Below are 25925 nucleotides of genomic sequence, written 5' to 3'. Positions count from 1 at the left end.
TAACGCGGGTGTTGGGGTCCAAGACAGCCACCCGCGTTGCAACCGAGCCGCGGATATCCACGATGGGGGTTTTAAATTTATTTTAAAATCTATGCTAGCGCTTCCCATTGAGTGTCTACGGGGGGCGGGGGGAGAGGTCAGACCCCCGTAGACTCACAATGGGAAGCGCTAGCATAGATTTTTAAATAAATTTAAAACCCCCATCGTGGATCTAATTAAAACAGTGTCAATTTCAGCGGCCGGCTCACTTTGATCCGGAGAGGGAAGCTGCTCTCTTACTGAAACAATCAGCCGGCCGCTGAAATTGACACTGCCGGCTGCTCTCTCCCTCCAATCCAACTTTTAAGTTTTAATGTTTCTGATTGGAGGGAGAGAGCAGCCGGCAGTGTCAATTTCAGCGGCTGGCTGATTGTTTCAGTGAGAGAGCAGCTTCCCTCTCCGGATCAAAGTGAGCCAGCCGCTGAAATTGACACTGCCGGCTGATTGGAGGGAGAGAGCAGAGAACACAGGAGGAGGTCATACGGGCCTCTGCAAGACCAGCATGGTCTCACATCGCCCCTCCCCTCTGTAGCTGGGGTTCAGGCTGTGGCTGCTGGGGTACAGGCCGTGGCTGCTGGGCTTCAGGCTGTGGCTGCTGGGGTACAGGCCGTGGCTGCTGGGGTACAGGCCGTGGCTGCTGGGGTACTGTGGCTGCTGAGGTACTGATTGGAGGGAGAGAGCAGCGGGCAGTGTCAATTTCAGCGGCCGGCTGATTGTTTCAGTGAGAGAGCAGCTTCCCTCTCCGGATCAAAGTGAGCCAGCCGCTGAAATTGACACAACTGACAGTTGGGGTCCATAAGCCCCCCCGCGGTATTGCGGAGCGCGGTATAACGGGGGACTACTGTAGTAAACCCGCCAACATTGTGACTGCACCCTTCTTATTCCTGATCTCTACCCATATAGCCTCGCTGCCCTCTGAGGTGTCCTCCCGCAGTACAGCTGTGACATTCTCCCTAACCAGCAGCGCAACTCCGCCACCCCTTTTACATCCCCCTCTATCCCGCCTGAAACATCTAAATCCTGGAACGTTTAGCTGCCAATCCTGTCCTTCCCTCAACCAGGTCTCTGTAATGGCAACAACATCATAGTTCCAAGTACTAATGCAAGCTCTATATTCATCTGCCTTACCCATAATACTTCTTGCATTAAAACATACGCACTTCAGGCCACCAGACCTGCTGTTTGCAGCAGCATCTCCCTGTCTGCTCTGCCTCAGAGCCATACTGGCCCTATTCCCTAGTTCTCCCTCAATGTTTTCACCTTCTGACTTATTGCTCCGGTACCCACCCCCCTGCTATACTAGATTAAACCCTCCCGTGTGACACTAGCAAACCTCGCGGCCAGGATATTTATGCCTCTCCAGTTTAGATGCAACCCGTCCTTCTTATACAGGTCACACCTGCCCCGGAAGAGGTCCCAGTGGTCCAGATAACGGAAACCCTCCCTCCTACACCAGCTGTTTAGCCACGTGTTTAGCTGCTCTGTCTTTCTATTTCTAACCTCACTGGCACGTGGCACAGGCAGTAATCCCGAGATTACAACCCTAGAGGTCCTGTCTTTTAACTTTCTGCCTAGCTCCCTGAACTCCTGCTGCAGGACATCATGCCCCTTCCTGCCTATGTCGTTAGTACCAATATGTACAACAACCTCTGCCTGTTTGCCCTCCCCCTTCAGGATGCCCGGTACCTGTTCTGAGACATCCTGGACCCTGGCACCAGGGAGGCAACATACCATCCTGGAGTCTCTTTCACGTCCACAGAAGCGCCTATCTGTGCCCCTGACTATAGAGTCCCCTATGACTATTGCTCTTCTGCGCTTTGACCCTCCCTGGTGAACATGAGAGCCAGCCATGGTGCCACTGCTCTGGCTGCTGCTGTTTTCCCCTAATAGGCTATCTCTCTCTCTCCCCCCACCCCCGACAGTATCCAAAGCGTTATACCTGTCCGAGAGGGGGAGAACAACAGTGGATTCCTGTACTGACTGCCTGCCCCTTCTGGTGGTCACCCATCACTCTGCGTGCACCTCGAGTGTGACCACGTCTCTCGAACTCCTATCTATTACGCTTTCTGCCACCTGCATTGCTCCTAGGTGCATCTAATTGCTGCTCCAACCGAACCACACGGCCTGTGAGGAGCTGCCATTGGTTACACTTGCTGCAAATGCAGTCGATCGGAACGCTGGGAGCATCACAGATCTGCCACATCTCACAGTTGGAGCACTGCACCCCGCTGAGCGACATTTAAGCACTAATTAATTTATAATAAACACTTGAATTATCGTTAGATTGAGTTACAATTAACTATATGCCCCTGACGCTCGATGATTTTTACTGTAAAATTAAATGCTAAATACCGATGACTGCCCTGAGGTTTAGTTACTCCACTATCTAGTTAATCAATTAGATTTGTTTCACAATATTATTTCTTTTCAAATTTCACGATTCCCAGCCAGCCAATCAGGTCACAGCTTTACTGTGATGTAACTTCAGTTCCCCCGCCCACACAATTTGAAACGGTAATAAAAATAAAAATCACTTACCTTCCTAGGATGCTCTCTGGTTCTCTCCCTGCAGATTAACAGTTACAGGCCAGGAGAAAGAGAACAAAACGGTAGGGATAAAGCACCTTCTCCCACTCTGCACCGAATTACCAAGTTCCAATTCCCACTCAGGATGTGTCACCTTCACCTGCGCAAAGTTTACTGAGTGCGCTTTCTGTCTGTCTTTTATACAGACCTCAGCTAACCAGGGTGATTCACACTACCTAAACTTCAAAGAGAAGAATACAATTTACACCCTTGTGCCACTAAACAGGCCTCAGGTGACTGACAGATAACTGCCTCTCAGCAATTAGGGTGGGGGCAGCTTCAGCCAATCAGACACTAAGCTACACACTGCACTTTTGACTGAAAAACAGCAAAATTAGACTTAGCACTTACCTTTCCTGATTACCTCACTGCACCAAATTACCAAGTCCCAAATTCCCACTCTGGATGTGTCTCCTTCACTTGCGCAAAGCATTATGAACATTTGACCAGGAGCAGGCCATTCGGCCCCTCAAATTGTGGGCAGGACGGTAGCACAGTGGTTAGCACAGATGCTTCACAGCTCCAGGGTCCCAGGTTCGATTCCCAGCTTGGGTCACTGTCTGTGCGGAGTCTGCACGTTCTCCCCATGTCTGCGTGGGTTTCCTCCGGGTGCTCCGCCATTCAAATAGATTGCGGCTGTTTCTCCTTCAGGTTTCACATTCCTTTCTACCCCCCGAAAGCCTTTGACTCCCTTGCCTGACAGGAATCTATCTACCTCCCCCCTTCAAAATATTCAGTCCCTCCCTATTCCCCCACCCCCCTCTGGCTGTCACCATCTTCTGATGTGGAGATGCCGGCCTTGGACTGGAGTGAGCACAGTAAGAATTCTTACAACACCACCTGAGGAAGGAGCAGTGCTCCGAAAGCTAGTGTTTGAAACAAACATGTTGGACTTCAACCTGATGTTGTAAGACTTCTTACTGTACCACCTTCTGAGGCAGAGAATTCCAAAATCGCACAACCCTCAGAGAGAAAGGGTTTCTCCTCATCTCTGTCCTAAAAGGGTGATCCCCTAATTTTAAAACAGTTCTGGACTCACCCACAAGTCAAAACATCCTCTCCAAGTCCACCTATCAGGACTGTTCAGGATCATATAAACTTCAATCAAGTTGCCCCCTCACTCTTCCAAACTGAAAGCAAGCCCAGTCTGTTCAACCTTTCCTCATAAGACAACCCACTAATTCTAAGTATCACTCCAGTAAACCTTCTCTAAACTGCCTCCAAACCATTCATGTCCCTTAAAGAAAGAGATCAAAATGGCACATAATATTCGAGATGTGGTCTGACCAATGCCCTGCATAACTGGAGCATAACATCCTTACATTAATGTTCAGTTCCTCTCATAAGAAATTATGGCATTCCGTTAGTTTGTTGTACCTGCATACTGTGACTTATAAACTAGATCACCCAAATCCCTCTGCAGTTCATCTCCATTTTACGTAACTCTGCTTTTTTATTCTTCCTGCCAAAGTGAACAACTTCACATTTTCCCACATTATCCTTCATCTGCCAGAATTTACCCACTCAGTCAAGCTGTCTACAACCCCCTTAGGTCTTCCTCACAACATACTTTCCTACACACCTTTGTGTCATCTGCAAATGTATCTACCATGCCGTCACTCCCCTCATCTCAATCGTTGATATAAATTGTAAAAAGTCGATGCTCCTGCACAGACCCCTGCTGGACTCCACTCGTCACTTCCAGCCAATCAGAAAAAGACTAATTTATGCCAACTCCTTCTGCCAGCTAGCCAATCCTGTACCCATGCTAATATGTTCCTCCCCGTCCCCACACACAGCTTTTATTTTCTGCAATAACATTTAATGTGACACCTAATCAAATGCCTTCTGGAAATTGAGCTGGATCTCGTTTTTTTAAATTCATATACAGGGTGTGGGCATTGCTGGCTCGGCCAGCATTTATTGCCCATCCCAAAACGTCCAAAAGGTTGCAAGTTGCCTTCTTGATCCGCTACAGTCCTTATGATGTAGGTAAATCCACTGTGCTGTTAGGGAGGGAGTTCCAGAGTTTTGGACAGCGACAGTGAAAGAACGGCCGATCTATTCCAAGTCAGGATGGTGAGTGACTTGGAGGGGACCCTCCAAATGGTGGGGTTCCCAGATATCTGCTGTCCTCGTCCTTCTAGATGGTGGTGGTTGTGGGTTTGGACGGTGTGTCTATGGAACCTTGGTGAGTTACTGCAGTGCGTCTTGTAGATGGTACACACGGCTGTCACTGAGAGTCAGTGGTGGAGGGAGTGAATGTTTGTGGATAGGGGGAGCAATCAAAGGGGCTGCTTTGTCCTGGATGGTGGCGAGCTTCTTGAGTGTTGTTGGAGCTGCACTCATCCAGGCAAATGGAGAGTATTCCATCACACTCCTGACTTGTGCCTTGTAGATTGTGGGGTCAGGTGGTGTTACTCGCCTTATGATTCCTTGCATTTGACCTGACCTTGCAGCCACAGTATTAATATGGCTAGTCCAGTTCAGTTTCTGATCAATGGTAACACCCAGGATGTTGATTGTGGGGGATTCAGCGATGGTAATGCCATTGAATGTCAAGGGGCGATGGTTAGATCCTCTCTTGTTGGAGATTGCCTGACACTTGCGTGGCACAAATGTTAGTTGTCAGCCCAAGCCGGAATATTGTCCAGGGCTTGCTGCATTTGGACATGGACTGCTTCAGTGTCTGAGGAGTCGCGAAGGTGCTGTCATCAGCGAACATCCCCACTTCTGACCTTACATAAGAACATAAGAATTAGGAGCAGGAGTAGGCTATCTGGCCCCTCGAGCCTGCTCCGCCATTCAAGGATATCATGGCTGATCTTTTGTGGACTCAGCTCCACTTTCCGGCCCGAACACCATAACCCTTAATCCCTTTATTCTTCAAAAAACTATCTATCTTTACCTTAAAAACATTTAATGAAGGAACCTCAACTGCTTCACTGGGCAAGGAATTCCATAGATTCACAACCCTTTGGGTGAAGAAGTTCCTCCTAAACTCAGTCCTAAATCAACTTCCCCTATGTCCCCTAGTTCTGCTTTCACCCGCCAGTGGAAACAACCTGCCCGCATCTATCCTATCTATTCCCTTCATAATTTTAAATGTTTCTATAAGATCCCCCCTCATCCTTCTAAATTCCAACGAGTACAGTCCCAGTCTACTCAACCTCTCCTCGTAATCCAACCCCTTCAGCTCTGGGATTAACCTAGTGAATCTCCTCTGCACACCCTCCAGTGCCAGTGCCTCCTTTTTCAAGTAAGGAAACCAAAACTGAACACAATACTCCAGGTGTGGCCTCACTAACACCTTATACAATACGATGGAGGGAAGCAGCTGAAGCTGTTGGGCCGAGGACAATACCCTGAGGAACTGCTGCGGTGTAAACTGTTTATTTGCAAGTTTGAAAACTAACTGATTTGCATTTATAGAGCACCATTTGTGACTGCAGGACATCCCAAAGTGTTTTCCTGTCAATGAAGAGTTTTTGTGAATTATAGTCAATGAAACAGCTTCCTCCGGTACTATTTGAATTCTAATGTCAGAAACAGAGTAGGCAATGCTCAGAAAACACTCACAAATAGCGATGTGATAGCGACCATATAGCCCGTTCTTGGTGACATTGAGGTGGGGAGGATGAGAACATGAACAAGTGTGCGGAGAACTGGAGAAAGCAACGGAAAACAAGGGTATGAAGATCAGACGACCAAAAACCTCCGTCAGTTTGAGCCTCGGGAAGAAGGTGCGAAGATTCTGAGTGAAGACTTGGAGGAAGCGAATAGTTTCAAGTTCCTGAGGGTCAGAGCTGGCCAAAGATGGAGGTATAGAAATGGAAATTAAGCAATGGATTGTTCCGGTTGGAGTGATTTGAAGAAGAGTCGACAGGAAGAGTTGCTGTATAACACAGGAACCTGGGTAACACAAAGGAGAGGAACAATGACTGGATACTAATGAAATGTGGATGATCAGAGCGATGTGCGGAGTGATGAGGAAGAGACAAGATCAGGAATAATATTTCAGCAGCCCAGTGAAGATTGTGGGATCACCCTAGATTTGTAGGATCTAGATTCTGCAGCCTAGGTTTTCAGAACCTTATTCAAGCTTCAAGGGTTAAATAACGAGGAGCGATTACAAAACCAGAACCCATATAGCAAAAACCACTGTCGCCGTGGTAAATCAAAGCCTACCCTTGGACAGAGGGGCCTTGTCACAAGGAACTTGTTAGTAACTCCCTGGGTTTGCTACTCCCTGATCAATCTTATTCAGGAACGATGCTTAGTCCTTGATAAGTATGTACCTGTTAGGCAGGGAGGAAGTGGTCGAGCGAGAGAACCATGGGTTACTAAAGCAGTTGAAATACTTGTCAAGGGCAGCACGGTGGCTCAGTGGGTTAGCACTGCAGTCTCACGGCGCTGAGGTCCCAGGTTCGATCCCGGCTCTGGGTCACTGTCCGTGTGGAGTTTACACATTCTCCCCGTGTTTGCGTGGGTTTCACCCCCACAACCCAAAGATGTGCAGGCTAGGTGGATTGAACACGCTAAATTGTTTCTTAATTGGAAAAAATTAATTGGGTACTCTAAATTTAAAAGAAAAAAAAAAAAAGAAATACTTGTCAAGAGGAAGAAGGAGGCTTATGTGAAGATGAGACGTGATGGTTCAGTTGGGTCGATTGAGAGTTACAAGTTAACTAGGAAGGCTCTAAAGAGAGAGCTAAGAAGAGCCAAGCGAGGACATGAGAAGTCTTTGGCAGGAAGGATCAAGGATAACCCTAAAGCTTTCTGTAGATATGTCAGGAATAAAAGAATGACTAAGGTCAGAGTAGGGCCAGTCAAGGACAGTAGTGGGAAGTTGTGCGTGGAGTCCGAGGAGATAGGAGAGGTACTAAATGAGTATTTTTCGTCTGTAGTCACACAGGAAAAAGGAGAATACGGAGATACAGGCTACTAGACTAGAAGGGCTTGAGGTTCATAAGGAGGAGGTGTTAGCGATTCTGGAAAGTGTGAAAATAGATAAGTCCCCTGGGCCGGATGGGATTTATCTCTGGGAAGCTAGGGAGGAGATTGCTGAGCCTTTGGCTTTGATCTTTAAGTCATCTTTGTCTACAGGAATAGTGCCAGAAGACTGGAGGATAGCAAATGTTGTCCCCTTGTTCAAGAAGGGGAGTAGAGACAACCCCGGTAACTATAGACCAGTAAGCCTTACTTCTGTTATGGGAAAAGTCTTGGAAAGGTTTATAAGAGATAGGATGTATAATCATCTGGAAAGGAATAATTTGATTAGAGACAGTGAACACGGTTTTGTGAAGGGTAGATCGTGCCTCACAAACCTCATTGAGTTCTTCGAGAAGGTGACCAAACAGGTGGATGAGGGTAAAGCAGTTGATGTGGTGTATATGGATTTCAGTAAAGCATCTGATAAGGTTCCCCACGGTAGTCTATTGCAGAAAATACAGAGGCATGGGATTCGGGGTGATTTAGCAGTTTGGATCAGAATTTGGCTAGCTGATAGAAGACAAAATGTGGCGGTTGATGGGAAATGCTCTGACTGGTGTCCAGTTCCTAGTGGTGTGCTACAAGGATCTGTTTTGGGGCCGCTGCTGTTTGTCATTTTTATAAATGACCTGGAGGAGGGCGTAGAAGGATGGGTGAGTAAATTTGCAGATGACACTAAAGTCGGTGGAGTTGTGGACAGTGCAGAAGGATGTTACAAGTTACAGAGGGACATATATGAGCTGTAGAGCTGGGCTGACAGGTGGCAAATGGAGTATAATGCAGAAAAGTGTGAGGTGATTCATTTTGGAAGGAATAACAGGAAGACAGAGTACTGGGCTAATGGTAAGATTCTTGGTAGTGTGGACGAGCAGAGAATGACCCAAGGTGTTGGGGAGAGAGAGAGAAAGTGTGGAACTGGATCAGCATTCATGTTCCACACACACCCTTCCCCCATCAGTGCCCTGGCCCCCTGTGCAACAAATGATCATACCAGCTGACTCAATTCCAAAAGAAACATACAGAATGCCGAAAGAGCCCATTACGGAATCCCAGCACCCCAGAAATAGCAGCCTCGACACGGAGCAGCCCTGCCAAATCTTACACCTCATTGCCGAGGACCTGACAGTGCCAAGTGAAACTACACTGAATTTTAAAATTCATTCCTCACCAAACTAATCGCAGAAAGTTAAGCTGCTAATTAACAATAACAATTGAACAGTGTTATAATGGTGAAAGCCATGTGTTATAATGGTGAAAGCCATGTGTTATAATGGTTAATGCCATAGATTCATAGAATTTACAGTGCAGAAGGAGGCCATTCGGCCCATCGAGTCTGCACCGGCTCTTATAAAGAGCACCCTACCCAAGGTTAACACCTCCACCCTATCCCAATAACCCAGTAACCCCACCCAACACTAAGGGCAATTTTGGACACGAAGGGCAATTTAGCATGGCCAATCCACCTAACCTGCACATCTTTGGACTGTGGGAGGAAACCGGAGCACCCGGAGGAAACCCACGCACACACGGGGAGGATGTGCAGACTCCACACAGACAGTGACCCAAGCCGGAATCGAACCTGGGACCCTGGAGCTGTGAAGCCATTGTGCTATCCACAATGCTACCGTGCTGCCATGTTATAATGGTTAATGCCATGTGTCATAGAACATAGAACAGTACAGCACAGAACAGGCCCTTCGGCCCTCAATGTTGTGCCGAGCCATGATCACCCCACTCAAACCCACGTATCCACCCTATACCCGTAACCCAACAACTCCCCCCCCCCCCCCCCCTTAACCTTACTTTTATTAGGACACTACGGGCAATTTAGCATGGCCAATCCACCTAACCCGCACATCTTTGGACTGTGGGAGGAAACCGGAGCACCCGGAGGAAACCCACGCACACAGGGGGAGGACGTGCAGACTCCACACAGACAGTGACCCAGCCGGGAATCGAACCTGGGACCCTGGAGCTGTGAAGCATTTATGCTAACCACCATGCTACCCTGCTGCCCTAATGGTTAATGCCATGTGTTATAATAGTTAATGCCATGTGTTATAATGGTTAATGCCATGTTATGAGGGTTAATCCCATGTTTTTATAATGGTTAATGCCATGTGTTATAATGGTTAATGCCATGTTATAATGGTTAATGCCATGTGTTATAATGGTTAATGCCAAGTTATAATGGTTAATGCCATGTGTCATAATGGTTAATGCCATGTTACAATGGTTAATGCCGTGTTACAATGGTTAATGCAGTGTTATAATGGTTAATGCCATGTGTTATAATGGTTAATGCCATGTGTTATAATGGATAATGCCATGTGTTATAATGGTTAATGCCATGTGTTATGATGGTTAATGCCATGTTATAATGGTTAATGCCATGTTATAATGGTTAATGCCATGTGTTATAATGGTTAATGCCATGTGTTATAATGGTTAATGCCATGTGTTATAATGGTTAATGCCATGTGTTATAATGGTTAATGCCAAGTTATAATGGTTAATGCCATGTGTCATAATGGTTAATGCCATGTTACAATGGTTAATGCCGTGTTACAATGGTTAATGCAGTGTTATAATGGTTAATGCCATGTGTTATAATGGTTAATGCCATGTGTTATAATGGATAATGCCATGTGTTATAATGGTTAATGCCATGTGTTATGATGGTTAATGCCATGTTATAATGGTTAATGCCATGTTATAATGGTTAATGCCATGTTATAATGGTTAACGCCATGTTACCTCTGGCCCAGTTAAGAACAATTTAAACAATTGAATTTCAATCCAGAGTGTATTAATCTCCTCTGAAGAGATTTAAAACATATTTTGCACTGTTCCTGCCTGACCGCTTGTCTCTCTCAATCCAATATTTCTTTCCCATTCTTTACTTGACTCAAATTCATTATTTTATTTTCTCTGTTGTTCGCCGTTCCTTTCTCAACAGGGTGGCACTGCTACCTCACAGCCCCAGTGACCCGGGTTCTATTCCGGCTCTGGGTCACGGTCTGTGTGGAGTTTGCACCTTCTCCCGTGCCTGTGGGGCAGATTCTCTCCCAGCCACAAACTAGAATTATGGAACGGAACCGAGAAGTTGTAGAGATGGATTCTCGAAAGTAAATACCAATCTTACTAATTCACAAACACAGACACACCCTCCAGTGGAGTTACAGATCTGGCAGTCCGATATAACCATTGTTGTAAAGGAATTGTTCAGCCATGGAACCGAGCAATTGGAGCAAACAGATTTATTATTCTCCAATAAGTCAAGTTTAGCTCACCGGGCTAAATCGCTGGCTTTTAAAGCAGACCGAGGCAGGCCAGCAGCACGGTTCGATTCCCGTACCAGCCTCCCCGGACAGGCGCCGGAATGTGGCGACTAGGGGCTTTTCACAGTAACTTCATTGAAGCCTACTCGTGACAATAAGCGATTTTCATTTCATTTTTCATTTATTTAATTTCATTTTTCATTTCATTTCATTTTCACATTGTCCACAGTGAGACAGCCATCTAGGTAAACCCGCCTACTGCGTGACAGGTGCAGACGGAGAACTGTCGTGACAGGCAAGCGTGGAACTGTGAGGGCAAGTTGCAAAGTGTTGGAGGGTGATGGGTTGGTCGACCATCTGAGAACGAGGAAGGCTCCCGCCACATGCCGACGGTCCATCCATTTGGATGTTAATTCAAGTGGTTTGAGCGTTGGGTCAGAGCGGGGAACCAATTGGAGAGCTTCAAACACGGGACTTGTTGTAAAGCTGGGGTGCTGGTTTGAGAGATAACGGCAGGTTACGGAAAGGAAGGTGGGCTTGGAATCAGGGTGATAGCTTGTGAGGACAGAAAGTTGAGGAATGGTGAGAACTAGACTCTCAGAATGATTTTCTCTTCAGATTTCGGACAGAATTTTCAGCAGACTCAGGATCCGTCATGATCATAGTAAATGGTGGAGCAGGCTCCAAGGGCCGAATGGCCTCCTCCTGCTCCTATTTTCTCTGTTTCTCTGTAGACTAACCTTCTTGAGGATGATGTCGATGTAGCCAGCGATTAGCTGAGAGATCTGTTCACCCTCAGTAGTCTGGACAGAGTAGTAGCTCTCCTGGTATTCGCCAAAATCCTACAGATGAAGAGAGAGTTGGATGAACGTTAGTGAGTGATGGAAAGGTACTTCAAAGAGCATCCAGGCTGCTTCCCAGTTCCTTCTATCTTCCCACACTGTATCCGAGAGAAAGGGTAACCACCAGATAACCCACTCCCCTCATCTCTTTCAACTGGAGGAGGCCCACATCACCAACTGGCTCCTCCAGTTGAAGACCAAATCATCGACCCAAAATTGCTTGATGTAATTCGGGGGTTGAAACCTTCATCGTACCAGCTCTTGGCATGAGCTGGCACAAACCATCCAGGAGGCCACATGCTGAAGTGACAATCTATACCTGCTCCCCTTTACCAAATCCCAAAAGGCAGATTCTGTTGGCGTGCGTTACCAAGGTGCAGGATTCGGAGCAGCCCGCTGAGTGCAGGAGTAAGCTGCACCTGCTTGGAGCGGACACACACCTCTGCTCTCCAACACCAGGAGTAAGCTGCACCTGCTTGGAGCGGGGACACACCTCTGCTCTCCAACACCAGGAGTAAGCTGCACCTGCTTGGAGCGGGGACACACCTCTGCTCTCCAACACCAGGAGTAAGCTGCACCTGCTTGGAGCGGACACACACCTCTGCTCTCCAACACCATTCACAAAAATCCCCAACCACGGCTCCAGCATCAGCTCGCACGTTACACCAGGTCATGGGTCGCGCCTGGGTGGATGTCCCCCAAGTACTGCAGAGCCCGCACAGGACACAAAGGGTGGTGTTGTGGCCCATGCAAATTGGGGTGCACGTGGATATGGCCAGAGTTCATACGCACTGCAGCGGTGATGGTGGAAGGAATGCATAGTAAAGGCAAGAAGCCAAATATTGGGTCTTTGTTGCAACAAATTAAACTCTCCAGGGGAAGTTGGGGGACTCCCTTTGCCCCCCGGGGTTGACTGTGGCCATTCTCTAGGAGATAAACATCAGGATGTTATAGCCTTCCTGTCTGGGGGGGACACACACTGCGGCGAGACAATGAAATCCTGGCCCAGGGGCTTCTCAGGTTTCATCATCAGGAGCGGCATGGTGGCAGTGGTTAGCACTGCTACCTCACAGCTCCAGGGACCCGGGTTCAATTCCGGCCTTGGTGACTGCGTGTGTGGAGTTTGCACGTTCTCCATGTCTGCGTGGGTTTCCTCCGGGTGCTCCGGTTTCCTCCCATTGTCCAAAGATGTGCAGGTTAGGTGGATTGGCCATGCTAAATTGCCCCTTAAGAGTCCAAAAGGTTAGGTGGGGTTACAGGGATGGGCGTGGTCCTGGGTAGATGCTCTATCAGAGGATCAGTACAGACTCAATGGGCTGAATGGCCTCACTCTGCACCGTAGGGATTCTATCTCTGTCGGAACAAATTAAACGGCTCTGGAATTACAGGCAATAAGGCAACTTTTCCAATATCCTACCAGAGTAAAGCTCTTTGGAGAGGCTGCCCAGCGTTTAACGGTGGTGAGTGGCCATTCCTGCATCACTTCTTTGGTCTTTTCATCGACTCGCATCACTGATTCTTTGGTAATCCCCAGAAGTCTGGGAACCAATTTGTTCTTCCCCTTCATTTTTTCCTAAAAACGTTAAGAGCATTGACCTGTAACAGTTCATCCAGTAAACCCACTGCTCCAAAGTTATGCTGAAACCAGTCGAGCTCCAATATATTTCCTTTCCATAAGACAGAGGAGGAGAATTAGGCCATTTGGCCCATCAAGTCTGCTCCGCCATTCAATCATGGCTGATACACACTGTAGTGTTTGTAGAACAGAATGCCATAGAATTCGGTTAGTGATACATTTTAACACAAATCTTCCGAATCTCTGATCAGAAACCCCGAGTCAGACAATAAACTGTCCCCTCACCTTCCTCCGATGGAAAATCCGGTTAAATCCAGGTTAAAGTCCAACAGGTTTGTTTCAACACGAGCTTTCGGAGCACTGCTCCTTCCTCAGGTGACTCCCCAGACACGCTCAGACTCCCCCGGGCGCGCTCAGACTCCCCCGGGCGCGCTCAGACTCCCCCGGGCGCGCTCAGACTCCCCCGGGCGCGCTCAGACTCCCCCGGGCGCGCTCAGACTCCCCCGGGCGCGCTCAGACTCCCCCGGGCGCGCTCAGACTCCCCCGGGCGCGCTCAGACTCCCCCGGCGTGTACAGACTCCCCCGGCGTGTACAGACTCCCCCGGCGTGTACAGACTCCCGGGCGTGTACAGACTCCCCCGGGCGCGCTCAGACTCCCGGGCGTGTACAGACTCCCCGGGCGCGCTCAGACTCCCCCGGGCGCGCTCAGACTCCCCGGGCGCGCTCAGACTCCCCCGGGCGCGCTCAGACTCCCCCGGGCGCGCTCAGACTCCCCCGGGCGCGCTCAGACTCCCCCGGGCGCGCTCAGACTCCCCGGGCGCGCTCAGACTCCCCCGGGCGCGCTCAGACTCCCCCGGGCGCGCTCAGACTCCCCCGGGCGCGCTCAGACTCCCCCGGGCGCGCTCAGACTCCCCCGGGCGCGCTAGGACTCCCCGGGCGCGCTCAGACTCCCCCGGGCGCGCTCAGACTCCCCGGGCGCGCTCAGACTCCCCCGGGCGCGCTCAGACTCCCCCGGGCGCGCTCAGACCCCCCCGGGCGCGCTCAGACTCCCCCGGGCGCGCTCAGACTCCCCCGGGCGCGCTCAGACTCCCCCGGGCGCGCTCAGACTCCCCCGGGCGCGCTAGGACTCCCCCGGGCGCGCTCAGACTCCCCCGGGCGCGCTCAGACTCCCCCGGGCGCGCTCAGACTCCCCCCGGCGCCCTCAGACTCCCCCGGGCGCGCTCAGACTCCCCCGGGCGCGCTCAGACTCCCCCGACGCGCTCAGACTCCCCCGGGCGCGCTCAGACTCCCCCGGGCGCGCTAGGACTCCCCCGGGCGCGCTCAGACTCCCCCGGGCGCGCTCAGACTCCCCCGGGCGCGCTCAGACTCCCCCGGGCGCGCTCAGACTCCCCGGGCGCGCTCAGACTCCCCAGGCGCGCTCAGACTCCCCCGGCGTGCTCAGACTCCCCGGGCGCGCTCAGACTCCCCGGGCGCGCTCAGACTCCCCCGGCGTGCTCAGACTCCCCGGGCGCGCTCAGACTCCCCGGGCGCGCTCAGACTCCCCAGGCGCGCTCAGACTCCCCGGGCGCGCTCAGACTCCCCGGGCGTGCTCAGACTCCCCGGGCGCGCTCAGACTCCCCGGGCGCGCTCAGACTCCCCAGGCGCGCTCAGACTCCCCAGGCGCGCTCAGACTCCCCGGGCGCGCTCAGACTCCCCGGGCGCGCTCAGACTCCCCCGGCGCGTACAGACTCCCCCGGCGCGTACAGACTCCCCTGGGCGTGCTCAGACTCCCCCGGCGCGTACAGACTCCCCCGGCGCGTACAGACTCCCCCGGGCGCGCTCAGACTCCCCCGGGCGCGCTCAGACTCCCCCGGGCGTGCTCAGACTCCCCCGGGCGTGCTCAGACTCCCCCGGGCGCGCTCAGACTCCCCCGGGCGCGCTCAGACTCCCCCGGGCGCGCTCAGACTCCCCCGGCGCGCTCAGACTCCCCCGGGCGCGCTCAGACTCCCCCGGGCGCGCTAGGACTCCCCCGGGCGCGCTCAGACTCCCCCGGGCGCGCTCAGACTCCCCCGGGCGCGCTCAGACTCCCCCGGGCGCGCTCAGACTCCCCCGGGCGCGCTCAGACTCCCCCGGGCGCGCTCAGACTCCCCCGGGCGCGCTCAGACTCCCCGGGCGCGCTCAGACTCCCCGGGCGCGCTCAGACTCCCCAGGTGCGCTCAGACTCCCCAGGCGCGCTCAGACTCCCCAGGCGCGCTCAGACTCCCCAGGCAATTCCCATGAAGGCAAATGTGTTGGGACTTCAAAATGGTTCCTGTAGCACATTTTGGGGGGGTGGGAGGGGGTGAGTGTACATCCCTCTCAGGCGATCCATGGATTGGAAGGTCTGGGCCATTGTGGTAAAAAGTAACATATTGGCTTGGGAAAAGCTAGCAGAGAAAGCATCAGTTACAAATGACTTTTAGAGGGAACAGCAGTCAGTGGACAATCAAAGTTATGCTGGACTTCAAACTTCTGGGAGATTGGGTGAGATTCAGGATTCGGAACAGGACGGTCTGATCAGACACTGCCAATGGATGACAGTCTGATCAGACACTGCCAATGGATAATGACAGTCTGATCAGGCTTTTCGATAAGCTCGGAGGGTCCTAGTTGAGACACATCGCTGCAGCGACACGGGGAGAGTTGCGAGGATGGGGAAAATGGGATTGTCAGTACGGAGTTTGGCTCGGGTTTTGGTTGGCGGTAGCACAGATTGAAGGAAGTTCATTGGCCAGCACAGACATCCCTCACTTGAGCGGGGGTCACAGTTAACAACAGCAATTTCCCGTTTCCGCTCCCAACGAATCAATCACTTTACCCAACAAATTAATATTAAAAAGGCATCAAGTCAGGAATGACAGCTTCAAACGTTGCTCATTAAAGCTCCACTGAACGTTCTACACACACACACAACCCCCCCATACACACACAACCCCCCCATACACACACAACCCCCCCCACACACACAAACACACACAACCCCCCCCACACAAACACACACAACCCCCCCCACACACACACCCCACACCCCCCCACACACACAAACATAGCCCCCCCCCACACACACACACACCCCCCCACACACACTCACAACCCCCACACACACAACCCCCCACACAACCACACACCCCCCCACACACACAACCCCCCCACACACACAACCCCCCGCCACACACACACACACACACAACCCCCACACACACACAAACATAACCCCCCCCCCCACACACACACACACCCCCCCACACACACTCACACAACCCCCACACACAACCCCCCGCCACACACACCCCCCCACACACACTCACACAACCCCCACACACACAACCCCCCCCCCACACACACACACACACACAACCCCCACACACACACAAACATCCCCCCCCAACACACACACACACCCCCCCACACACATTCACACAACCCCCACACACACTCACACAACCCCCACACACACAACCCCCCCCCCCCACACACACACACACACACAACCCCCACACACACACAAACATCCCCCCCCCCCCAACACACACACAACCCCCACACACACACAAACATCCCCCCCCCCCCAACACACACAACCCTCACCCTTTCACCATCGGAACACAGCTGGTAGCTCAGATTCTGAAGCGCGTGGATGAGGAGAGGTGTTTACCTTCACCAAAAAGAACGACACCCCGTAGGTTCGGAGTGAGCGCGCCAACTTCACGTACTTAACCTTTGCTTCAATCTCAGTCATTTCCCCGCAGTTCTTGTGGTCCTAACGCAAGAAACCACAAAGAAAAATTAAGTTCTGACTTTGCAGAAGTGCTGTTTTGGTGAATCGCTCTCCCCCTGCGCGTCTTTCCTGCTCGCTTCCCACCTCCCTACTCCTCTCCATTTGGCTTCTTTAAAACGGTCATGCAGTTGGGAAGAAAAGCGTGGGAAAGGGCAGGGAAGTGGGATTACAGCGATTAACTACAGGGGGCAATGCTAGCACTGGCATTGGTATGACGGGCTTCAATGCTAAAATTCTCTCCATATTTCACCATGATCGATATTTCTCCCCTGGTCTCCTTCTGGTGCTGAATCATGTCTTTGTTAAAGTTGAGAACAGTTGCATCTTGTTAATTGCAAATTACTTGCAATGATATAGCACCTCGAAGTTAGCTCAACGACCCAAAGCACAAGCGTTATCAAACTGAGCTCGACTTAAGGAGATGTTACGCTAAATGAGCAAAAGCTTGATCAAAGTGGGAGGCTCGAAAAGGAGCACTTTATGGTAAGAGAGGGAGAGAGAGATCTAGAGGGAGAAGATTTCACGAGGGAGTTCCATAGCTTAGGGTCTTGGAAGGGCCACCAATGGTGGGCAGGACACTTAAAATTGGGATTATACAAGAGGCCAGAGATGGGTGGGTGATCGGATTTGAAGGAGGTTACAGACAGGAGGAAGCAGCATTTTTTAAATGTATTCACGGTGTATGGGCACTGCTGCCTAGGCCACCATATCTTGCCCATCTCTGATTGCCCTCGAGAAGGTGGTGATGAGCTGCCTTCTTGAACCGCTGCAGTCCTTGAGGTGGGTACACCCACAGCGCCGTTAGGGAGGGAGTTCCAGGATTTTGACCCAGCAACAGTGAAGGAATGGCCGATATATTTCCCAGTCAGGGTGGTGAGTGACTTGGAGGGGAACCTCCAGGTGGTGGGGTTCCCAGGTATCTGCTGCTCTTCTAGATGGTACAAGTCATGGGTTTGGAAGGTGCTGCGTAAGGAGTCTTGGGTGAGTTACTGCATTTTGTAGAGGGGACACACAGCTGCCACTATTCGTTGGTAGTGGTGGTGATGGTGGTGGTGGTGGTGGGGGGGGGGGGGGGGGAGTGAATGTTTGTGGATGGGGTGCCAATCAAGCGATGTTGCTTTGTCCTGGATGGTGTTGAGCTGCTTGAGTGTTGTTGGAGCGACACTCATCCAGGCAAGTGGAGAGTATTCCCTCGCACTCCTGACTTGTGCCTTGTAGATGGTGGACAGGCTTTGGGGAGTCAGGAGGTGAGTTACTTGCAGCAGAGTTACTGCTAAATGGGCTTTGATAAAGTAATCTTTCCAGAGGGATCCTTTATATTATATTGCGATTGGAAGCTCGAGAGGGATTGAATAAACCGCAAGTATTTTTTGTATATTTTTATTTATTTGTATCCAGGTGGTGTGGACAGAACTTGGGGGTTTCACATATAGAGACACAAACTGAAAGGTCGGAGACCTTCGCTCTCCCAGATCTATGCTCAACATCGCTTGGCAGGACGCGATCACCTCCTCAAGAGGTCCTGGAGTCTGCTCACTCCTAATGTAATACACGCATCGCTAAACCGTTGATGTTTACACTGGGTCGGCCAGGAGTCATCAGATGGATAGTGGCCATTTACCACAGGATCTTCGTACAATAGACTGACCACTGGGCCGCAAAATCCTTGGCCTCCATATCTCCCTTTGCAAGGACACCAGCAAGTAAGATATGAAGCTGGTGGACAATGACAGATGGTCGCTGATGGCAGTGACCTCTGTTTAGAATAGCTTTGGAAGAGGTGAGCCACCTGGACAAGAGGGGCCCAGAAGAAACAGAGACTAGTGAATCCTGCACCGTCTCAGCTCAATGCTCGCAGCACAGACTGCCACGCCAGAGTGGGGCCACGCCAGAGTGGGGCCACGCCAGAGTGGGGCCACGCCAGAGTGGGGCCACGCCAGAGTGGGGCCACGCCAGAGTGGGGCCACGCCAGAGTGGGGCCACGCCAGAGTGGGGCCACGCCAGAGTGGGGCCACGCCAGAGTGGGGCCACGCCAGAGTGGGGCCACGCCAGAGTGGGGCCACGCCAGAGTGGGGCCACGCCAGAGTGGGGCCACGCCAGAGTGGGGCCACGCCAGAGTGGGGCCACGCCAGAGTGGGGCCACGCCAGAGTGGGGCCACGCCAGAGTGGGGCCACGCCAGAGAATGTTCAACACAAAGTTGACGACCATGTCACAAACCATCTTCCAATGAGATGGAAGGCTGCCACTCTCTACAACTGAAACTGTTGGCGTAGTTGGGTTAGGAGGTGTATGCTTGCAATGTTGCACTCTGTAAATAAATATAAAATTGAGTAAAGGTTGCCTCTAGTGCTAACCTTCACCAACTGGCATTCCAGGAGTTTTTTTTTTTTTAAACACTGCTTTATCATGAATGCAGACCTGGAAATGATAAGCTGTTGTATATTGTGTTAGGGCAGCTTCTGTACCTGAAATATCCTCTTTTCTGCATTTCTCTGTTTAATGTACTCCTTTGGCAGGAACTCCTTCAGACTAGAATACAAGGTGAAGAAGAGAGAGAGAGAGAGAGAGAGCATTAAAGCCACCACCCCAGTCACACAGCCCCTCAAGGTCACAGCCCCAGTCCCCAGCAATTCAAGGGTCCCCACTCTATTCCACCCCCCCCCCCCCCCCCCCCCCCCCCCCCCCAAGTCATGTTCCTTCCCCCCTGGCATGCAGAACACCATCAGTTAATGTGGGAACTCACTCGAGAAATCCAGGTTTGTGCTTGTGTTCCACGTGAGGTCCAAACTGGATCTGGGCCTGAATGCCCCCGAATTCACATGCTTTCTCAAAGGAAACCGGGTGCGACCCATTGAGAATATCATCCCGAGCCTTTACACAGCAAAGCGCCATGAAATATAAAAGAGATTGGCCTTATTCAAATTTATTACTGTACCAAGAAAAATAAAGACACAATTGGAGAGAGATTGAGATAGAGAGAGAGATTCTGACACAGCCACGCACATGCGTACATGTACACATGCGTAGACAAATGTGCACACACAAATGCGTACACACCTGCGCATACACTTACAAGCATGCGCACCCACGCAACAAAGTCAGCTGCCCCATCACACACATGGAGATGGAGCCATTTCCAACAGGCTTAACAGGCCCAACTCCATCAGCAAACAGCGTATAAGAGTCATTGGAGACTCCGTAGTTAGGGGGGTAGATAGAGAAAGAGACTCGCGGTTGGTGTGTTGCCTCCCAGGTGCCAGGGTACAGGAGTGTACCGGCAGGCAGGAAGGTATTTTAAAGTGTGTCTACTTCAACGCCAGGAGCATCCAGAATAAGGTGGGTGAACTTGCAGCATGGATTAGTATCTGGGACTTCGATGTTGTGGCCATTTCGGAGACATGGCTAGAGCAGGGACAGGAATGGTTGTTGCAGGTGCCTGGGTTTAGATATTTCAGTAAGCTCAGGGAGGTGGTAAAAGAGGGGGAGGGGTGGCATTGCTAGTCAAGGACAGTATTACGGTGGCTGAGAGGACATTTGATGAGGACTCGTCTACTGAGGTAGTATGGGCTGAGGTTAGAAACAGGAAAGGAGAGGTCACCCTGTTAGGGTTTTCTGTAGGCCTCCGAAAAGTTCCAGAGATGTAGAGGAAAGGATTGCAAAGATGATTCTAGATAGGAGCAAAAGTAACAGGGTAATTGTTATGGGGGACTTTAACTTTCCAAATATTGACTGGAAATGCTATAGATCGAGTACTTTAGTAACTTTCCAAATATTGACTGGAAATGCTATAGATCGAGTACTTTAGTAACTTTCCAAATATTGACTGGAAATGCTATAGATCGAGTACTTTAGATGGGTCCGTTTTTGTCCAATGTGTGCAGGAGGGTTTCCTGACGCAGTATATAGATAGGCCAACAAGAGGCGAGGCCACATTGGATTTGGTACTGGGTAATGAACCAGGACAGGTACCCACATATCCACCCTATACCCGTAACCCAACAACCCCCCCCCCTTAACCTTACTTTTTTATTAGGACACTACGGGCAATTTAGCATGGCCAATCCACCTAACCCGCACATCTTTGGACTGCGGGAGGAAACCGGAGCACCCGGAGGAAACCCACGCACACGGGGGGGGGGGGGAGGACGTGCAGACTCCACACAGACAGTGACCCAGCCAGGAATCGAACCTGGGACCCTGGAGCTGTGAAGCATTTATGCTAACCACCATGCTACCCTGCTGCCCTGGTGTTAGATTTGGAGGTCGGTAAGCACTTTGGTGATAGTGAACACAATTCAGTTCCGTTTACTTTCGCGATGGAAAATGATAGGTATATACCGCAAGGCAAGAGTTAGAGCTGGGGGAAAGGCAATTATGATGCGATGATGCAAGACTTAGGATGCATAGGATGGAGAAGGATACTGCAGGGGATGGGCACAATTGAGCTCGTTCAAGGAACAGCTACTGCGTGTCCTTGATAAGTATGTACCTGTCAGGCAGGGAGGAAGTGGTCGAGCGAGGGAACCGTGGTTTACGAAAGTAGTTGAATCACTTGTCAAGAGGAAGAAGGAGGCTTATGTAAAGATGAGAAGTGAAGGTTCAGTTAGGGCGCTACAAGTTAGCTAGGAAGGACCTAAAGAGAGAGCCAAGAAGAGCCAGGAGGGGACATGAGAAGTCTTTGGCAGGTAGGATCAAGGATAGCCCTAAAGCTTTCTATAGGTATGTCAGGAATAAAAGAATGACTAGGGCCAATAAGGACAGTAGTGGGAAGTTATGTGTGGAGTCCGAGGAGATAGGAGAGGTGCTAAATGAATATTTTGCGTCAGTATTCACGCAATTGTTGTCGAGGAGAATACTGAGATACAGGCTACTAGACTATAAGGGCTTGAGGTTCATAAGGAGGAGGTGTTAACAATTCTGGAAAGTGTGAAAATAGATAAGTCCCCTGGGCCGGATGGGATTTATCCTAGGATTCTCTGGGAAGCTAGGGAGGAGATTGCTGAGCCTTTGGCTTTGATCTTTAAGTCATCTTTGTCTACAGAAATAGTGCCAGAAGACTGGAGGATAGCAAATGTTGTCCCCTTGTTCATGAAAGGGAGTAGAGATAACCCCGGTAACTAGAGACCAGTGAGCCTTACTTCTATTGTGGGCAAAGTCTTGGAAAGGTTTATAAGAGATAGGATGTATGATCATCTGGAAAGGAATAATTTGATTAGGGATAGTCAACACGGTTTTGTGAAGGGTAGGTCGTGCCTCACAAACCTTATTGAGTTCTTTGAGAAGGTGACCAAACAGGTGGATGAGGGTAAAGCGGTTGATGTGGTGTATATAGATTTCAGTAAAGCATTTGATAAGGTTCCCCACGGTAAGCTATTGCAGAAAATACGGAGGCATAGGATTCAGGGTGATTTAGCAGTTTGGATCAGAAATTGGCTAGCTGGAAGAAGACAGAGGGTGGTGGCTGATGGGAAATGTTCAGCCTGGAGTTCAGTTACTAGTGGTGTACCATAAGGATCTGTTTTGGGGCCACTGCTGTTTTTTTATAAATGACCTGGAGGAGGGCGTAGAAGGATGGGTGAGTAAATTTGCAGATGACACTAAAGTCGGTAGAGTTGTGGACAGTGCGGAAGAATGTTGCAGGTTACAGAGGGACATAGATAAGCTGCAGAGCTGGTCTGAGAGGTGGCAAATGGTGTTTATTGCAGAAAAGTGTGAGGTGATTCATTTTGGAAGGAGTAAAAGGAAGACAGAGTACTGGGCTAATGGTAAGATTCTTGGTAGTGTGGATGAACAGAGAGATCTCGGTGTCCATGTACATAGATCCCTGAAAGTTGCCACCCAGGTTGAGAGGGTTGTTAAGGCGGCGTACGGTGTGTTAGCTTTTATTGGTAGATGGATTGAGTTTCGGAGCCATGAGGTCACGTTGCAGCTGTACAAAACTCTGGTGTGGCCGCATTTGGAGTATTGCGTACAGTTCTGGTCTCCGCATTATAGGAAGGATGTGGAAGCATTGGAAAGGGTGCAGAGGAGATTTACCAGGATGTTGCCTGGTATGGAGGGAAGTTCTTATGAGGAAAGGCTGAGGGACTTGAGGCTGTTTTCGTTAGAGAAAAGGTGGTTAAGAGGTGACTTAATTGAGGCATATAAGATGATCAGATGATTTGATAGGGTGGACAGTGAGAACCTTTTTCCTTGGATGGTGATGGCTAGCACGAGGGGGCGTATCTTTAAATTGAGGGGAGATAGATATAGGACAGATGTCAGAGGGAGGTTCTTTACTCAGAGAGTAGTAAGGGCGTGGAATGCCCTGCCTGCAACAGTAGTGGACTCGCCAACATTAAGGGCATTCAAATGGTCATTGGATAAACATATGGACGATAAGGGAACAGTGTAGAGGGACTTTAGAGGGGTTTCACAGGACGGCACAACATCGAGGGCCGAAGGGCCTGTGCTGCGCTGTAATGTTCTATGTTCTATGAATCAAACAATCAATCGTACAGTTTGGGGTTTCAGATGGGGTATTTAAATTCGCCCGCCCTCCCGTGCCATCCAACTGAGAGAGGAGGGATGTTCCTCGAGATCACTGGGATTCACTCCTTGCTGACTGCAGCAGAAGCACAGATTTGGAGACCAGTGCTGACATCTTGTGCAATTACCCACAAGGTCAGGAGGTCAAAGACAACCTTTGGGATCTTGGCTAAGGAAGGAGCCTGTCACTGACACCCCTCCCCCACCCCCCTCATTCCCCAGGTTTTCAATGTAACATAAGGGATGGGGGCTTAGCCAAAAGGAAATGATTTTAAATTAAGACAAAAGAGCAGTTCAATTTGTTTAATTTACACCATTGTTTGTAATGGATTCTGGACGTTCTACTTCACCGAGATGGTGTCCAGGTGGAGAGACCTTGATACTGGTTTGTGCTTGAACACGGACAGGATTGCAATGAGGGACACTCATGCCACACAAGGGGTCCGTGTGCAACACCTGCCATTCTGGATCCTTAGGTGCTCGCATTGTGCCAATAAAACGGGCCGCAATGTGATACGGTTTCTCGGCCATCCGAACTCTTCCACACAAATTGCCCAAATCACCAGTTCCCTCATCACACTCAACCACGGCACCTCCCCTATTGTCAAATCAGTGAAAGGAATCCTGTACCTGGACATACAGCAGATTAAGCTGCACTGGATCCCGGGAATCCACATTCTGGTCAGAGTAAAAGAACTTCCGCCGTAACAACAGCGTTTCATTCTCATCAACTCCTTGCTCTCTGAAGGTTCGGCTGTGGTCCAACCAATTCACTGTCGGAGATTAAAAAACAATATACAGACAACATCCATCATCATTATGTTATTCTCTTAGTCTGAATAAAGATTGTAGACTTCCAGTTAACACAAATACTTTATTCAGTGGGTTTGTTCTGTCTCCAGAGTGCAACCAGACGTAATACAGTAAAGAGGTATAACCAGTGAAGCTAAGGTAAGCTGCCTATGCTGAGCTGTCTGTGTGCTGCTGCTGCTCTCTAGCCCTGTGCTTCTAAATGAGGCGGATCCTCCCTTGTGTCGGACCCTTTATACCCGTCTCTGATGCTGCCCTCTAGTGATGCTGTGGCTTTTACATCTGTGCTCTAGTCCCTGGTGTACGTGCAGATCACCACAATCATTATCCTCACTCTTCCCTCTCGACCGGGGTCCCGATCCATTACGCTCAAGACCCCGCCCACACCGTGCACTGGGCACAGCCAGGTCTGCAACTTCACAAGTAACATCTGAATGAACGCAGAGCCTCTCGCAAAGGGGAGGCCATTTGGCCCATTGTACCCATGCCAGCCTCTCGAAAGAGCAATCCAATTTTTGGAGATGCTAGAAAACAATCCTTTTCTTTAATTCAAAGTACCCAATAAATTTGTTTTCCAATTAAGGAGCAATTTAGCGTGGTCAGTACACCTACCGTACATATCTCTAGGTTGTGGGTGTGAGACCCATGCAGTCACAGGGAGAATGTGCAAACTCCACACGGACAGTGACCCAGAGCCGGGATCGAACCCGGGTCCTCGGCGCCGTGAGGCAGCAGTGCTAACCACTACACCACCCTTCCAGAAAACAATCTTGTGGAACACAATTGGTATGATCGCCTCACCAAATAATGGGATCGAGGGATTCCCATTCACACTCACAGCTCCAACGACACCGCAGCCCCTGAAAATATCACTCAAGTTACAAGGAACTGGGAATTTTTTTAATGTGGGACAATTTCCCGTTTAAGGAATCCGTGAAATTCACTGCAGATCCAAAACAGTTCAATGTTGGAAGAACCCCGATTCCATTCTAAACTAAGACAGGCTTACGTTCATCGTCCGTATGAAGCTTGGCTTTTAACTTCTCCATCTTTTTTTCGTCTCTCAACAGAGTTCTGTCTTTCTTCAGTGTCCCTGTTCCATCTTCTTTTTTCTCTTCAATTATATCCTGGATCAAAGAATATTCTTCATAATTTGTGATACCTGGAATTAGAAAAACATAACCAGGTGTTTAGTGGCACGGGACGGGGGGGGGGGGGGGGGGGGGGGGGGGGGGGGGGGCAGAGAGAGACGAGGATCAGGGGGGGACGAGGGTCGGGGGGGGGGGGGCAGAGAGAGAGAGACGAGGATCGGGGGGGGGGGGCGAGAATCGGGGGGGCGAGGGTCGGGAGGGGGGGGCAGAGAGAGAGAGACGAGGATCGGGGGGGGGACGAGGGTCGGGAGGGGGAGAAGAGGGTCGGGGGGCAGAGCTGTTGAACGCGCAGCGCTGTTGGACAAACCTATTCGACTGCAGAT

At 50.5% G+C, this 25925-nt stretch overlaps 1 protein-coding gene across 1 annotated transcript in view; it reads right to left on the bottom strand.

Annotated features, from left to right (window-relative positions):
- The window catches only part of LOC119956733 (talin-2), a 369765-nt gene that overhangs the window by 183537 nt on the left and 160303 nt on the right, over positions 1-25925 (bottom strand). The window contains exons 4-11 of the mRNA XM_038784070.1: positions 25910-25924; positions 25461-25613; positions 24272-24414; positions 19857-19984; positions 19579-19642; positions 16990-17094; positions 13158-13313; positions 11639-11740 (exon numbers count right to left, since the gene is read on the bottom strand). Of these exons, the coding sequence (XP_038639998.1) occupies positions 11639-11740; positions 13158-13313; positions 16990-17094; positions 19579-19642; positions 19857-19984; positions 24272-24414; positions 25461-25613; positions 25910-25924 (866 nt within the window). The remainder of the gene's footprint in view (positions 1-11638; positions 11741-13157; positions 13314-16989; positions 17095-19578; positions 19643-19856; positions 19985-24271; positions 24415-25460; positions 25614-25909; position 25925) is intronic.

The sequence above is a fragment of the Scyliorhinus canicula genome, chromosome 24, assembly GCF_902713615.1.
Source record: "Scyliorhinus canicula chromosome 24, sScyCan1.1, whole genome shotgun sequence".
NCBI lineage: Eukaryota > Metazoa > Chordata > Chondrichthyes > Carcharhiniformes > Scyliorhinidae > Scyliorhinus > Scyliorhinus canicula.
The sequence above is the reverse complement of the archived record's forward strand: the minus strand, read 5'-3'. Positions and strand labels throughout refer to the sequence as shown.